The sequence below is a fragment of the Fusarium phalaenopsidis genome, assembly GCF_050370095.1.
Source record: "Fusarium phalaenopsidis strain FUZ10S chromosome Unknown contig_32292, whole genome shotgun sequence".
Classification (NCBI taxonomy): domain Eukaryota; kingdom Fungi; phylum Ascomycota; class Sordariomycetes; order Hypocreales; family Nectriaceae; genus Fusarium; species Fusarium phalaenopsidis.
The window spans coordinates 3,942,501-3,957,004 of NW_028145410.1; the positions used below are offsets into that span (position 1 = coordinate 3,942,501).

The 14,504-nt window shown below is 54.4% G+C and overlaps 1 protein-coding gene across 1 annotated transcript; it reads right to left on the reverse strand.

Annotated features, from left to right (window-relative positions):
• Positions 1-2,436: 2,436 nt before the first annotated feature.
• Positions 2,437-3,711, reverse strand: LRP88_05467 (uncharacterized protein; the record flags this gene model as incomplete). Its single annotated transcript, XM_083242018.1, has 1 exon — positions 2,437-3,711. The coding sequence occupies one exon, from the start codon at positions 3,709-3,711 to the stop codon at positions 2,437-2,439; it is 1,275 nt and encodes a 424-aa protein (XP_083103166.1).
• Positions 3,712-14,504: the final 10,793 nt, after the last annotated feature.

Sequence of the window (14,504 nt, forward strand, 5' to 3'; positions counted from 1 at the left end):
GCAAAGAATAACCGAAACACTGTGAGTGAGGCTATATCCCTGCCCATCATCACACGCCAGCCTCCAAGAAACAAAAGCAAAAGAAACGTGCAAGCGCCCGGATTGGGAGAGAACCAGGATGTACCGTTCAGCCCTTCTGGTGTGAACATTGGCGTGTAGGCAACGCACATGGACAGCAATGTGTGCTGTCACATCACAGACATGGCTTTAAGGAGGGGTCACAAAGTCTGGGATTGGGCACTTGGGATCCGGGAACTTTTCTTGCACGCCCACCGAGTCCCGTCCCAGCCCTGCGTTATTCCTTCCAGTGTACAGTGCAATCCTTCTCAAATCAGGCTGGCTGGGAAGAAATCACGCATCGTTGTTTGAGCCTAGAAACTCTACTGCAGCCTCTCCCTTCTGAGACGGCTTTTCTCACCCCTTGCGTAATCCACCAAACTGCACGACATTCTCACTGTGAAGAGAGATCCTTCTCGCCCCCAACACGTGGGATAGATGGCCCTAATAGCCGCTCGCTGCACACCCACACCGGGTCGGCTCTCCATCCCGTCACAACGCCCCCGGTGTCACCGTCCTCCCCCCTCCCCAACCTCCTCTAAATCCGGCGGGCGGGACATCATCCCCCCCGCTCAAGCATAGGCCGTGCGTAGAAAAAGCTAATAACGACAGAGGGCGGGGAGCAAGGCCCGTGGCTTGTCTGTGTGTTTTGAATCAATGCACGGGATAAGAGACAAAAAAGCAAAGTAGAATAATAAGCGAAGCAGTTCATACGGAGCGAGATATCCGAAAGGTGGCGTTATATCGAGTCAAGATGTGAATGTCAAGGGGATCAAGTTCAATCTCTACACAAGCCAGCACCGCGACATGTTAATATACCATCAAACCTCACCTTACAACGGCTCGCTGAAGAATTCTTGCCATCCGAAACCAATTCCAATTTCCCCTTCAACGTCGCAAATCCTACCCATCGAAAAACACATGCTAACAAAGTTTCACCCGTTCCACAAGTTACATTCCAGTGCCGCCGAGCGCGCGCAAGCACAAAACTCGAGACTCGCAAGAGTAAAAGAGGCGTTATACTGCCGTGCAAGTGAAACAACGCAACACTCTGTAGTTTAGCTCCCTTCCCTTTCTTAAAGCGGTTTGCAATTACATCACGCCCTCTAGATGAAAACGGCTTCCTTTCGAAAAAAGAAGAGAGACAGCGGCCGACCCCGCGACCCATGACCTGCATGACGCAGCCCTTCAGGGGTCGTCCGTCCACTCATGACCTCATGGTTTCCCTCCCCCCTAGCAAGAAGAAGTCGGATCGTCACCCCCAGCGGCACGCTGCTGCAAGACCGAGATGCTTGCCTCGAACCAAGCCAGATGCGTGCATTGCCGGTCTAGTTTTAGTTCCTCCTCGGCACGCGCGGGGTTCACCAACCGGGAACGAGAGGGGGTATCACCAAAGGAAAAATCAGGTTGTTCTTGAACCTTGCGTTCAATGAGTCGACGGCTTTCTTCGTGATCCGACGGTTGGGATCAGTAAGACCACGACGTCGAATGTTGGCGAGGCTTCATATCATGATCAAGGTAAGGATTAAACGAAAAAGTCACATCACAATCAGTCACAAGCGAAAGACACAACAAGGTTAAGATAAGTTTGCAATTTTTTTCGAAATAATTAGAATCATCCCATAATATCCAAGCTCTGAAAATGGTATAATCAAGTCAATCAAGCCAATTCCATGGCTCCCCCAACTCCTTCATGCTCACATTGTTGCATGATACGTTTCCCTTTCCTATCCATCAATGAGGAACATTTGTAAAGACAACGAAACCTCCATATTACCGTGTAGTAATGTCGTGTTCCATCCCGATCTAAGTGCGAATCACTTTTGATATCCCAACGCGCTGATCCCAAGTAAAAAGATCCAAGCTCCAAAAGACAAAATCCAAAAACGAAAAATCAAATCCTTTCCACTTCTTCTCCGTGACAAAATATGTCGTTTTTCACCTCTCCAACTGCTCGCGTCCTTCCAAACGGAAAAAACATTGTGGGTATCTCTAATTGGAAAAAAGTCCCCGTGATATCGATGCCCTCCTCCGCGCGCGCGTTCGCATTGGTGGTAGTACAGGTCGCCCCGTGATTCTTTCTGGAATTGTTCCGGTAGACAAGTCAAGAGAAAAGAAACCGCTTCCCCGGGACGAGGTAGAGACGTTAAAGTAAAAAATCGGAAATCCATGTGGCGGGGAGTCCATTGGAGATCCAGGAATGTGAGGTAGTGGTACAGTTTGAGCGGGCCATCCAATCCGGCGAGTATGAGGGGGATGTGATCACCGGCCGGCGTCAAAAGACTCCTCGGGTATAGTAGATGTGTATATGGCTAAGTGAGAACAGGAAACAACAGGGCCAAGTCCTGGGTAATCCTGTGGGGGCGTAATGTGGTCCGCTTATTTGGTAGGGTTCCGGAGAATCTCCTCGCAGTTGGCGTCGAACCGGAGGTTGAAGAGTCTCACGCTCTGCATGAACTTCTCAGTCTTATCAAGCTCACGGTCACGGCCAAAAAGGGTCTCGACAAATTCGACACCGGCGTTCTTGCCAAGGCCAGCCTGCTTCCTCTTGGCGGCCTTGAGCATGGGGGCCTCGCAGGCCTTGAGGAGGGCGCGGAGCTTCTCGGTGAGGCGCTCTCCGGACTCAATGAACTCGTCAACGAGATCCCGGTTCTCGGCGCTGCGAACTCGACCGACAGTCTCCTCAGCTCGCTTGACCTTGCCGGCAAGCTGGATAAGAAGAAGCCACAGCTCGCCGGCCATGTCAGAGATGGGGGTGGCAGGGCCCTGGTGGTAGACAGTCCAGTCGTAGATCCACTTTCCAAGGCTGTTGGCGTCAAAGACACTGCCTAGCAGCAGAATGGGCTCCTCACTGGGATCCCAGTTCTTGAGTGAGTATCCAGCAGGGATGCGGTGCTTTCGGGCATCGGCATCGGTGGCCTTAGGGGTGGCCGGGGCAGCTGGCTTGGCGCGGTGGGAGCTGGCTGGGCGCACGGTCTGGGGACGCGGCGGAGGGACAGCGGTGGAGGAGCGACGGCTGTGGCCGAAGCTGGTAGGAGGTCGAGGTTGAGGCGACTGCTGGTACATGGGAGGCATCTGCTCACGAGAGTTGTATGGCTCGTCGTAGATGGCGGCGGAGGCGGCACCCTGCAGGTAGTCGTCGTAATTAGTGTACCATCCCCGATCATCATCAACAAGTTCTCGTGTGTAGAAGGCGGATCTGCGGTGATGATGGTTCTTGGAACGGGACTGTGCAGGAAGCACATAGGTGTGTCCCAGAGCCTCGATGATCTCGTCCTCGTCGGATTCTCCATATGGGGTGGAAGCCCGGACATAGGTAAACGAGAATCGGCGGTCGCGCTTGGAGCGCGGAGATGACCCGGAAGGCCTGCGCGACGAAGAAGTAGTTTTGGGACTCACATCTGCCGTGCTATATTGCCCGATGCTGTTGTAGCGAGGGGAGTCCTTGGGGGGACGCGGACTGAAGTCACCCTGCTGGGAGTAGCTGTTGAAGCGTCCATGGGCCGCTCGAGTCGCCGGTCGCCGTGGCGTCTGCTCGGCGGTCCAGGTCGGCCTCGGCGAGGGGGTGGGGGTTGCGGACGACATCCTCGAGTAGACGCTGTCGTAATCGTGGATCGGCGTCGATCCAGGAGTTCGTGGAGAAGGGTAACTCATGATCTTGTGGTGTGGCGATGCCCAACTGACATCCGCTTTCAAGACTTGCATAGAACAACTGCTGCTCTCCTCCCAATCTCCCACAGTTGTCTGGTGTGTTGGTTTTTTCGATGCGCGGGTTCTTTTTCGCGTTTTTTTGTTCTTTTTCTTTTTTAGTATGTGAGTGGTAGATGCGGTGCAAAGTGCGTCAAATCTGCATATAAGCAGTAATCAACGGTCAGGTTGCGCCGAGGAAGAGACGCCCGAGAGGAGGTGATCGGCCAGCCCGTCACCTCGGTATGTAGTCGGAAGAGAAGAGGTTAGAGTAGTGTCTTGCGGCGGCGAACATGACCAATGGGTATTTTATCCTTTCCCCAACGAGGAAATCAAAACCAAATCCCGTAGAACCTGGTCGTTGTGTCGAGAAGGCGCTGGACGCTTCGAGAGCCCCAGCTTGGAGGTTGGTTGGGGAAAAAAGAGCGATGACGTCGGCACTGGATGTGCTGGCGAGGCTGAGATATGTTGCTTTGGGGGAAACTGGGTGATTGGCAAGCGCCAAGATACTGGAAAGAGAGGAGGAAAGGAGGGTAGAGCGGGAGGTGGTCGAGATATATATTGTCACGGTCGTGGGAGATTGTGTGCGGCCTCTGTGGGCACCGTTTTTCTCCCAAGCCTGCCTAGCGGAAGGCGACAAGGATCTGGTAATGGAGGGAGGGGCCTAGCCGGCATGCAGCAGGGGGACTGAGAGACAGACAAGGGTGTGTGCGCTAAATAGGGGCAGGGATGCTCTCTAAAGGGCCGCCCGGGGTGGGAGTGCGTGAGACAGGGGTGCAGGGGGGCCCGGTTCTTGCAGTCTCTTCACTTGCACTCCCTCCTTTTATCCTTTTTCCTGGTCTCTTGGTGACTGATGTCTTGTATGACTTTTCCTAAGCCTGAGAAACAAGAGCAATTCGTTGCTCGTGACGTCTAGAATGAACTGGCAAATGTGACTGAGTGAGGCTGTGTCGAGATAGAGTCAACCTCCGTATTGCGCGTATTGCTAATCTGGGTGTGCAATGAGCAAGGCTTTGTCACATCCTGCAGCCTCTCATCAGCACAAGCAGAACGATTGGCAACGTGTCTCTTTTTCGCGCCGCACTGTCCTCTCTCTTGGAGCTTGTTTGGCGAAATGACGGTGGACGGTGACGCAGTCCGTACAGTACTAGGTAGCGTACCGGGAGTCCGCTGCAGGGCGCTGTGCTGCGGCCAGGTTTCGTTGGCTCTTTTTTCTCTCTCAGGATTTGTTGTGGATGGCTGTGTTTTTTCTTTTCGACACCCTATTGTTTCCGTAACCCAATCTCTTTGGTTAGGCTCGATAATTCGTGAATCATCCAGATCCCACGCGCAATTATGAGTCAGTGCCCTTGGATCACTCGTCAGCTAATTCAGGCCTTGTATGGCGAGAGGCGAAAAGAGATGCGAAAAAGGGGTAGAGATAGAATCAACAGATAGAGCCAGCGATAGGCTCAACGGGAACGAGACAGCCTCGTGAAAAGGAGGCAGCGCAAAAATGGAAGTTGGTAAAAATGGTGACTGATTGCAGCAACGGATCCGACTCGCTCAAGGTTCAGCTGGGAATCATGGGGGTGGGCATAGCGCTGCAATGTCCGGAGGGTGCTCTGTCTCTCAACACAGACAACAACAAACACCTCCATCCCCTGAAGTGTACACCCACAACGCACACAATTAAAAATTTTCGCCTCTCTTCTGTCACTTTTTGCTGCTGTTTCCTCATACTTCTTTTTTGCTTCGTCTTCTCTCTTACGAATTGAAACCAGCCATCTGAACGAGGGAGAGACACCTGCAAGGATGGACAAGGGGGAAAAACTGCGAACTGAGCGGATCCTGCGACCGCGAAAAAGAAAGCACACGAGGGCCACAGAAAAGTTTTCCAGAAAAATAATATAAAAAATGAAAAAAATATTAACGTACTTGTGGATGGCGGGGTCGAGTGCCGGCCATTGATTTCTTTTTCCTCAACTGGCTTGCTCTGGGCTTCATTTCTCCCCTGGCTCGAGGTTGTCAATAACAGACGCCTCGCCAGCAAAGGTCACCTTGGGGCGGAACAATGGACTTTTTCTCAACTCCACTGAAGTGCCAGTCAATTTACCGGCGGGGAGTAAGCGAGATTGACGGCCTGGATCCAAATCCTAACGTCCGCGGTCCCGGATGCCCGCAAGTCTGTTCCGGTGAAAAATTTTCCTTCTCCTTGGGCTTCTAGGCGCGCGCCGGCGGCAACAGACCCAACAGGGGTGCACGGCGGAAGACGGAGCAGCGCCGGGGGACGAAGCGGCTCGGTGTGATTCAGAGCCAGACAGGGCGCTCGGTAGGTAGGTTGTTACGCCCCCTGGAAGGAATCCTGGACTGCGAGATGTTAGTCTCTTGCCTGCTGGGCCGTCTGCGAGATGTGTTGATGTTGATTTTTTTTCGGTGGCTTTCAGGGAAGAAGAACGAGGTGCGCACGGGAATACGAGCTGACGCAACAGCACCGTCAATAGAAACAAGGGTACGAGATGCGATGGCCTGGGGACACGGATCTTCTAGAGTCGGTGGCCCTGGCCCTCGTAACCCATGCAAACACTCAAGCCCGGCCCTTAATAGACTTGGACTACACAAGTGCGACGCGAGGCTGGCAAAGGCTACCCAGCAGTCGTAGCGCCGCCAGCCGAGTCAGTTCGTGAGTGGTTGGGTGTCGCAAGGCAGCCGTGTGAAACCCACCCGTTGCTAGGGCTCGACGTTTATAGGCGACGACAATGTCAACAAGGCTGGAATGAGCGACCGCAGAACAGAGGCGAGACAGCAATAGAGTTGCGAGTGTCGATGCCTCGAGAGGCACGCGTGCCTGGTTGGGTTGCCAGGCTGCCAGCGATGATGCTGATCAACTGAGTTAATGACACGGCCAAGCGGTGATGCCTTCCAATGTCCGGGGAGAGACGGCGGCGGCTAAAGTGACGACTGCGACAGCGATCGATATCAAACCAAGACGTGGCGGAGAATTAACGTTGTTTTGGTGTTTGCCTCCGCCAGGCAGAGACGACGATGATGACAACTCCGCAAGTGATGGAGTTGCGGAAGGCACGGATGAAACCAAGACGGGATGGGGTTCCAACTCCAGTTCCAGGGAAGGTGCTTCCCAGTCGAGCTTTATCAATCTGCCTCAGGTTCTCCCCACCATCTTGGACCATCCATCACACGCTCATGTCCGTGTCGCACTCGCAGGCAAGGCGCGCAGATGCTACATCATCAGCCAGAGCCTGGTGGTGTCGTGCATCTTATCTTATTCGCTTCGCTCGGCGGTCCATGCATGCAATGCTCGCTCGCCTTGTGACAGGTCCTCCTCCTCTACGAGAGAAGCACAGCCCTCACGCTGCACCACGACCACCGTGAAGATTCCAGCTGCCAATCGGTGCAAGTCGTCAACGAGCGAGGCTTCGATCCGAGGGCGCACCTTTTTCCAATCGCGGCCATCATCTTGCGCATGTGATGAACCCCTCCACAAGCGACCAGTCCAGGTCCAGCTTACGAATCCGGAAAGATACGGAGGCTTTCTTTTTTCTTGCTTCTTTTCGATTTCTTCCTCTCAAAGATTCCTGATTCCTGAGGTTCTCCCGTAAAACCCGGTCGCAAGCTCTTCTTGGTCCAGCCTTTGTCCGGCGTGCTCCGTTCTCCGATACCGAATCTACCAGGATCCTCCGCTCGGTACTACGATGGCAAATATCGAGTTACATGACCCAACACCCAACATCGCGACAAAGAGAAGGCGAGGCTGGAGGTTCATGGTCCCCTTGCATTAGTGAGCAGCGAGCGCATCGGCTGCCTCGTGGAAGAGAGACCTTCCAAAGTTCGACATCATCGCCACCGATCTGATGCTTGCAAACTGCAACATGCCGGAAAGGAAACCAGATTGGCTCTAGACGACTTCTCCGCACGGCGGGGGACAGAACAGGATGGAGACATCGTGCATCGAGGTGCGCTCCGTCGGTACTGGGCAGTGGACGACTGGAGAGCGGCAGCGGAGAAGACACACGTCAAAACCCTGCACCGGAGCGGCGGCTCGCGAATAGGGTCGTTTCCAGCAGCCTGCGACACTGACACTAACGACTAACGACACCAAGGCCTTCTTCCCAGAGATGGACAAGCGTGCCCCCGAGCCGCAGCTGTCGACCCCGACTCCTCCGTTTCCATCCATCCATCCATTCATCCATTCGCCGACCCCCCTATCCCCCAGTCAATTCCGTCCGCATCTCTCTCAGTCGAGACTGCGCTAGTTCGTTTGGCCGCTGAAGACTTTCAAAAAGTCTCTAGTCCTGTCATCTTGACCTGCGACACACAGCGTAGTCTGTCCTGATCAGTCAACAAGTGAATCGGCGCTACTTCTTGTCACGCATGTCAACCACAGGCCTCCCGTCTTAGTACTTGACAACACGAGGAGGGGTAGCAGGAAAGGGAGACTGCGCCGCCTCCAGGAATCACCTTTTTCTCCCGTGTATTCGAGTCGGCCGAGATGGGCCTCGGCCCTTGCTCCCTGCCTGTGCGACTTGAATAGGGTGTTGGAGCTGGCATCTGCTCTTCATCTCCCCAGCATGCCATGATGATTGGCCACGATACCGCAGGAAAGCAGGATTCGGAATGGCTGTCGTGTCTCACCGGCTCACCGTCTCGGCCCATCTCAGATTCCATGTCATGACCATCTCTCATTTCGTCTCAGATCTGGCTGGCAATTTTTCTAGGACTCCTTTTGCGTCTGTGGCCAAGATCTGTAAAATACCAGCTAACCTCTCAGACCCCCTGCGTCATGATTTACTCTACAGACAAGACACAGCGAGGAGGAGCGCCTGAGCCAACGTCAAGTCGACGCTGCCAATACCCAGACATGTCTATGGAATAAATGTGTTTGCGATCGATACCACAAGACTGCCAGTACTCTAGGGTATCGACTCTTATTGTCACTCAAGCTCTGGCGGTTCTGAGGCATCCTCCAAGCTTATTACGAGCGTCGGCGCTTTGTCCTACCCTACTCTCAACAACATCCAGGATCCTAGAAGACTCATTATCCGGCTCTGGTTCTCATTACCCACTCATTACCAAACCTGCTCTTCTGCTGCTGGGGGATGACCGGACCGAAGATTGCCTGCGCCCCGGACACAGGGAGCCAGGGTTCAGATCAAAAACACCCATGGAAATGTCATGGATAGGGCTTGCATGCCCAGCGATGGGACGGAGACCAGGGGATAGAGAGAAAATTCCTGGAGCCGGAGCATGGAGCTGGAGAGCAAGTGCCCGCAGCTTGTCAGCCGCAGGGCCGGAGCCCGTGGTCAAGGCTAGGGGGCACTCTCACATCAAGTCCACCCAGACTTGTCCAGGGACCCTGACTACCCGCCCAGGGTGCCCCATGCGCTGAGACGGCGTGCCTGCGTCCCAGAAGTCGGTCACTGAGGTTTAGCGGCCTTTTCCACCCAGCGATATGCCCTAATGCACCCACAGTGACAGCGGCCCAGCGATCCAGACACGGTGGACGGCAGACGGAGGAGTCGATGGGACGCGGGGACGAGATGCTGGCCTTCCAGAGGCTCGACACCCTCTCCAGAGGGCCTGGATGTTTGTTCAGTGGATGCGCGGACAGCGGGTCGCAGCCGGAGGAGTCCACAGCTACACCAATATTACCCATCCTCAACCCCAGTCCTGCCCTCTGCAAGATTGGCAACCAGAGAGAGGGCTCGATATTTTTTGCCATGTGCTTTTTTATTATGTGTGTGCGTCCGTGTGCGAGGGGCGCCCACAATCTGAATCGTCAAAATTCGTCATTTTGCAGATTTTTCTCGACAAGGGTTTGTTTTCCACCGTCGACGGGCCATGGGCGTCACCCGCAACAACATCAAGACAACGACAACAACAATGCCAGCACAACCCTAAATAAGGGTTGACGATGCAACCGTACAGTGCACACGCACAGTCTCTGGACGAGGACCCGGCGGCTCGGTCTGAGCTCCCTTCACCTTTGCCTCAAGTCGCTAGGCCCGAGATTAGGACCAGAGACAATGGGTCGACGGATCAAGGACACCCTAGCCGGCGGGAAACACACCCCTTGCACGCCCCTCTCCGTTGGGCCCGGCCGGTAATGATAAAATCGCGGCCCAACGCGACGACGCAATTATCCTGCTGGGCACCATGTTTCATACGCTAATAATAAGAAGGAAGCGGGCAACGACGCAATCACGCCTTGCCCTTGTCACGGCGAGTCCCTGTCGGCATGTGGTGCACAGCCGGATCTAAGGTAAATTATCTAGGACTATCCATCTCAGGATACGGACAATGGTCATGGCTGTACGGTTCACTGGATGCGGGAGGCACAAGAACCTACAGAGTAAACCTCGACGAGCCTCGCCTGGGTTAATGACCACGCCCTGTTTCGGTTGGGTTACACTCGACCGAGCTTTGAGTTTTCCTTTTGATGCTCATCATTTGAATTGGAAGGACTCGGAACAGTAAAAGAAAAGAAGGAAGGGGAAAAAGCCACAGCCTCGGGGCTTGCTTGTGTCTTTGCGCCCTGCAACGGTCCAAGCTGACGGATGGACGTCTAACGCTTGCAACGCACACGCCCTTACAGCTTATTACCACATGCGTGCTCGGAGTAAGGGCCCGGGTCGACGACGATGGGCCTTGTTGTTGGCCTGTCGAAATGGAATTCCATCCCCATTCCCATCCTTGTCCCCATGCAGTCCTGTCTGTCCTGGATAGATCCTGGCCGGCCGGCAATCCTGGTCGAAAAGTTCGGACATGAATTTTTTTTCTCTTTCTGTTGCATTTTCCTTTTCACCAGAGCTTCTGCCTTGTGCAATGTCATCCTTTGCCGAGGGATTCATTACGGCAGCCTCGCGGTTTGTCATCCTCTGAGATGATAGATCCATGTCATGGAATGGCAACCTGTTGTTCCATGCTTGACGGTCGGCAATCCACAGCACTGCGGTGCGGTACAGTCTAAGACAGAACCTTTGTCGGCCTTGTTCAACGTCGTCGCGCCATGGCATCGCTTGTTGAAAGTGGATGAGCGGGTGACTCATAGAGCGCTTCGCTTGTTGCTGGCAATGGTTGTTAGGGTGGTTGCTGTCATGAAAATCTGCACCTTGCTGCTTGTGCCTCCCAACGAAGGTCTGGCTGCTGTATTCATGTCCAAACAAATGCGTCCGCCCCGTCATATCGGTCCCGCCATGCACCCCAAGATGGATGCCGATTGGCATCCACACCGCACACAGCCTGGCAGAGACACGTCGCTGGGTGCATGCTGCTGGGATGGTCAGAAGAAGGGCGACAAAGAATAGCACCGGAATGGAACAGCAAGGACCCCCGGCGTGTAAGTCGGTGGGAAGGTCAAAGAGCCTTGGAAACCACCCAGATCGGGTCCCACCAAACTTCTGTTCTGCGGACTTTGATATCCAAAACCCTGGGCAGACCGCTGCGAAGGCCACACGGACACACAGACGCACACAGGACACTGCTTGTTGGTGTGTTCCCCGTCTACCCTAACCCAACGGCCGCTCTCGATTCGCTCCCTTGACCGAAAAGAAGAGCTCCAACAACAACAAAGGCCGTCGACCCTGTTTACCCCTCCAAAAATAGGGCCCTTGACAAGCGACGGCCCTTCCAGGTTCCCCTCGGTGTTTTGCCCCTCCTCCAGCAGCCAGCCAGCCGACTGCGGACACATGCGCGCACTACGGTAGCCCAGCCCAGGCAGGTTGGCGATTTGACCTTCTCCTCACCGACTCTTTTGGAGACAAAGAGACGAAGGCCGTTGCCCGGCTGCGCGCCGACGATGGATGCGCCATCGCGGGGCCTTGTTGGAGACGGGCCGCTTTGGTGAGCGACAGGCCAGGCCAGGCCAGGCAGCGCTTCAAGGAGGACAAGGACTTTTGGACCAGCTGAAAGTGGTGGCCCCGGCATGCAGCTCCCCGGCCCCGATTCCTGATACCGACGTGGACGTCAAACGGGCCAAGGCTGAAGGCATACATGGACGCAAGTTGGCAGCACAGTGACGTATGCAGGATGCCTCCCACAGATTCTAGGTCCTGGCCTTTCTTCAGTGGACGGCGCTGAGATGGGATAGATTGCGGCCTCTGGCAGGAGTGAGGCATCCCTGTGCCTGAGGGATCCTATCAGCTTCTTGGCCAAGGTTGTTTCAAGTTCCAGCGACGGGAGTAGATGCAGCCCTTGACTAACATGCTACTGCACATTACATGCCCAAGCGCCAAAGATCTCGACACCGCCAGAAGACAAGCTCTAATAAATTTTACTCTTGCAGCCGCGGTTCGGAAGCTGGATGCAGCGCCCGGCCGATGGCGTCGACAGGGGTGGATAGAATGGATATCATGACGGACATTGCTTTTTCGCACATTAGAAAAAGATGCATCATGGTAGAATTTTCCTTTCCTCGGCAGAGAAGGACGTTCCGAAGGGGGGCGTGTTTGCGATCTGGATTCCATTAGGGCAAAAGAACGCAGGCTGCATGCATATCGACAATGAGAGGAAAAGAGGGTCTCTCTCGCAGTGCAGGTTGCACTCCCGCCCAGGCCCGTGAGATGGATGAGTGAGAGGGAAAATTTTTGTACTGTGCCAGGTTGGAGCAGCAATGTCCAATCCGAGTTCTGATGGGATGCATCACGATGGAGTCGCATCTGGCACGTGTCGGTGACGAAAGAGAGGAAGCTCCCTTCTGACCCGGAAGTCCCGTGCTCGCCATCCAAGGATGATAAGAGTCATCCGCTGCGCAGGGCAAGAGAGAAGAACAGCCCCTCCAGTTCAAGGCTCAGACGCGTTCATGCCCAGCGGAGCGAGGTACGAGTGGTGTGTGAGTGAGATGCTAAGTGGTGTTGTCTGCGTTGTCAACTCGAGATGGAGGGCCCAGGAGGGGTCTCCCGGAGGCGGCCGTGGACAAGTAGATTGGGCCCGGGAGCCAATGGGCGGGATATCGAGGGTTGCAGTCAACGGCGGCATCTGCACGCCGGGAGCCAGGACTGCTTCTGTTCCCGCTCCCACGTCACATCTCGACCGGGCATTCTTTCGGGTGAGCCAATAGAGATGGCTCCTCTAGCAGAAGGCAAGGGCCGGTTGACGAGCCCTGGGCAGGGCAAGGCAATTGGGGACGGGCATGAGTAACCCTATACCACAACATTTTTGGATAAAAATGCCATAACTGGACGAGATGATGTCTCATGTTCCAGTTTACAGTGGGAAAAGTCTAGACCTGTAAAACACACTCGGAGCCGCAGGTCCTAAAACTGCAGCAAGCAGCATGCGGCAAGTGTGGTCTGTCTGTCTGCTTGCCAAGTCTCAGTTTTCAGCGCTTAAAGATCAGTTGCCCGGTAGAGTCGCAGGCCTCAATTACTACGGCGCCTCCCATGACTTGAGTTGCACCCTTCGGCCCAATCCGTAATCATGTTATTGTCAGAGACAAACACCACCACAAAATAAACATGTTCCCCACCGTTGTTGTCAAGCCACGTGGTTGACGCCTGTGGCTGTGCTGCCGGCACTGCTCAGCCACCTCGACCACTCGGCCGGGACAACCACCCACCACCCGCCACCCGATCTTGTTTCTCGCCCCCAATCCCGGAGTCCCGGGGATCCACTTCGGGCGCGGCAGGTGATCGGGCCCTGCAGATTTGAATGCGCAACTCCCGGGTTCCCGGTTTTCTGGGTCTTTCCTTTCGGGGCTGCTGGTTTATGCTTGCTTGGGCAGCGAGTGAGTGACGCAAGAGCTTTGAAATCAAATCTTGCTAATCAATAGATCTGGCTGAATGTGTTTAAGCACTCATCTTGGCACCAACTCACATCTCTTATCTGGACAACATATCCATGTCCTCTTTTTTGCCGCCTTCTTCCTGTTTCGCTTTCTTGCTGTGAGAGGCCTCTCGCTGGGATTGGGCACCTTTCGCCCCTCGTGAAATAACCACCAAGACCAACTTACGCCCTTTTTTTTAGTCTGGTACTGCTATTGATTCGACGGGCGCTGCTGCGTGAGTCACACCACTTCTCATCTCCGGAACCCGTGAAATTGCGCGGTTACCCTGGGGACACAGGCATCGCCACAAGACACGTCGCGAATGTCGACGAATAAAGGCACTTCTTTCTTTTTTGGGGGCATTCAGGAGCGCGACTGATATTGGGGAGATGACTGGTCCATAAGTGTGCAAGGGGGCTGGGTAGGCAGCAGTCGAGACATTCACGATGACGCGAAAGGGGATATCGATCGCGACGCGTCCGCCTTGCAAGGCAGAAGTAAAGTGAAACGTCGAAAGGAGATTGGCTAGAGCGAGTTGCTTCACATGCAAGTTTCCTAAACGCAGCGTCCAATGCCATCTCGCGGGGTAAAAGGACTCAGACTGACGCCCGTCGGAGCAACATTTCACGGTCTTATGGTCTAGTGGCGAAGGCGTCAAGGGACAGGTAGGACTTTTTCGCCGTCGGGGATCACGGATATGCAGCCGGAGGAGGTTGGGATGGTGATAGCGACACTCCCAGATGGAGCATCTGAAAGGAGAAGGTCGTGAGGAATCTCTCGCACTGGGTTGAGAAGAGTCATTCATCTTGGGATGTTGATGGCTGAGGCTCAAGGTAAGGCAAACACGGAGAGTCACGGGATGTAATCAGGAGGGATATAATGGACTCAGAATGGCTCATAATGATCACGGGATCCGAGAAGGAACGGAGAGGATATGCTGGGTGACTCTGCCTTGGATTATAGGTAACTCCTCTATAATACGTACACTTTTCAGAAAGAC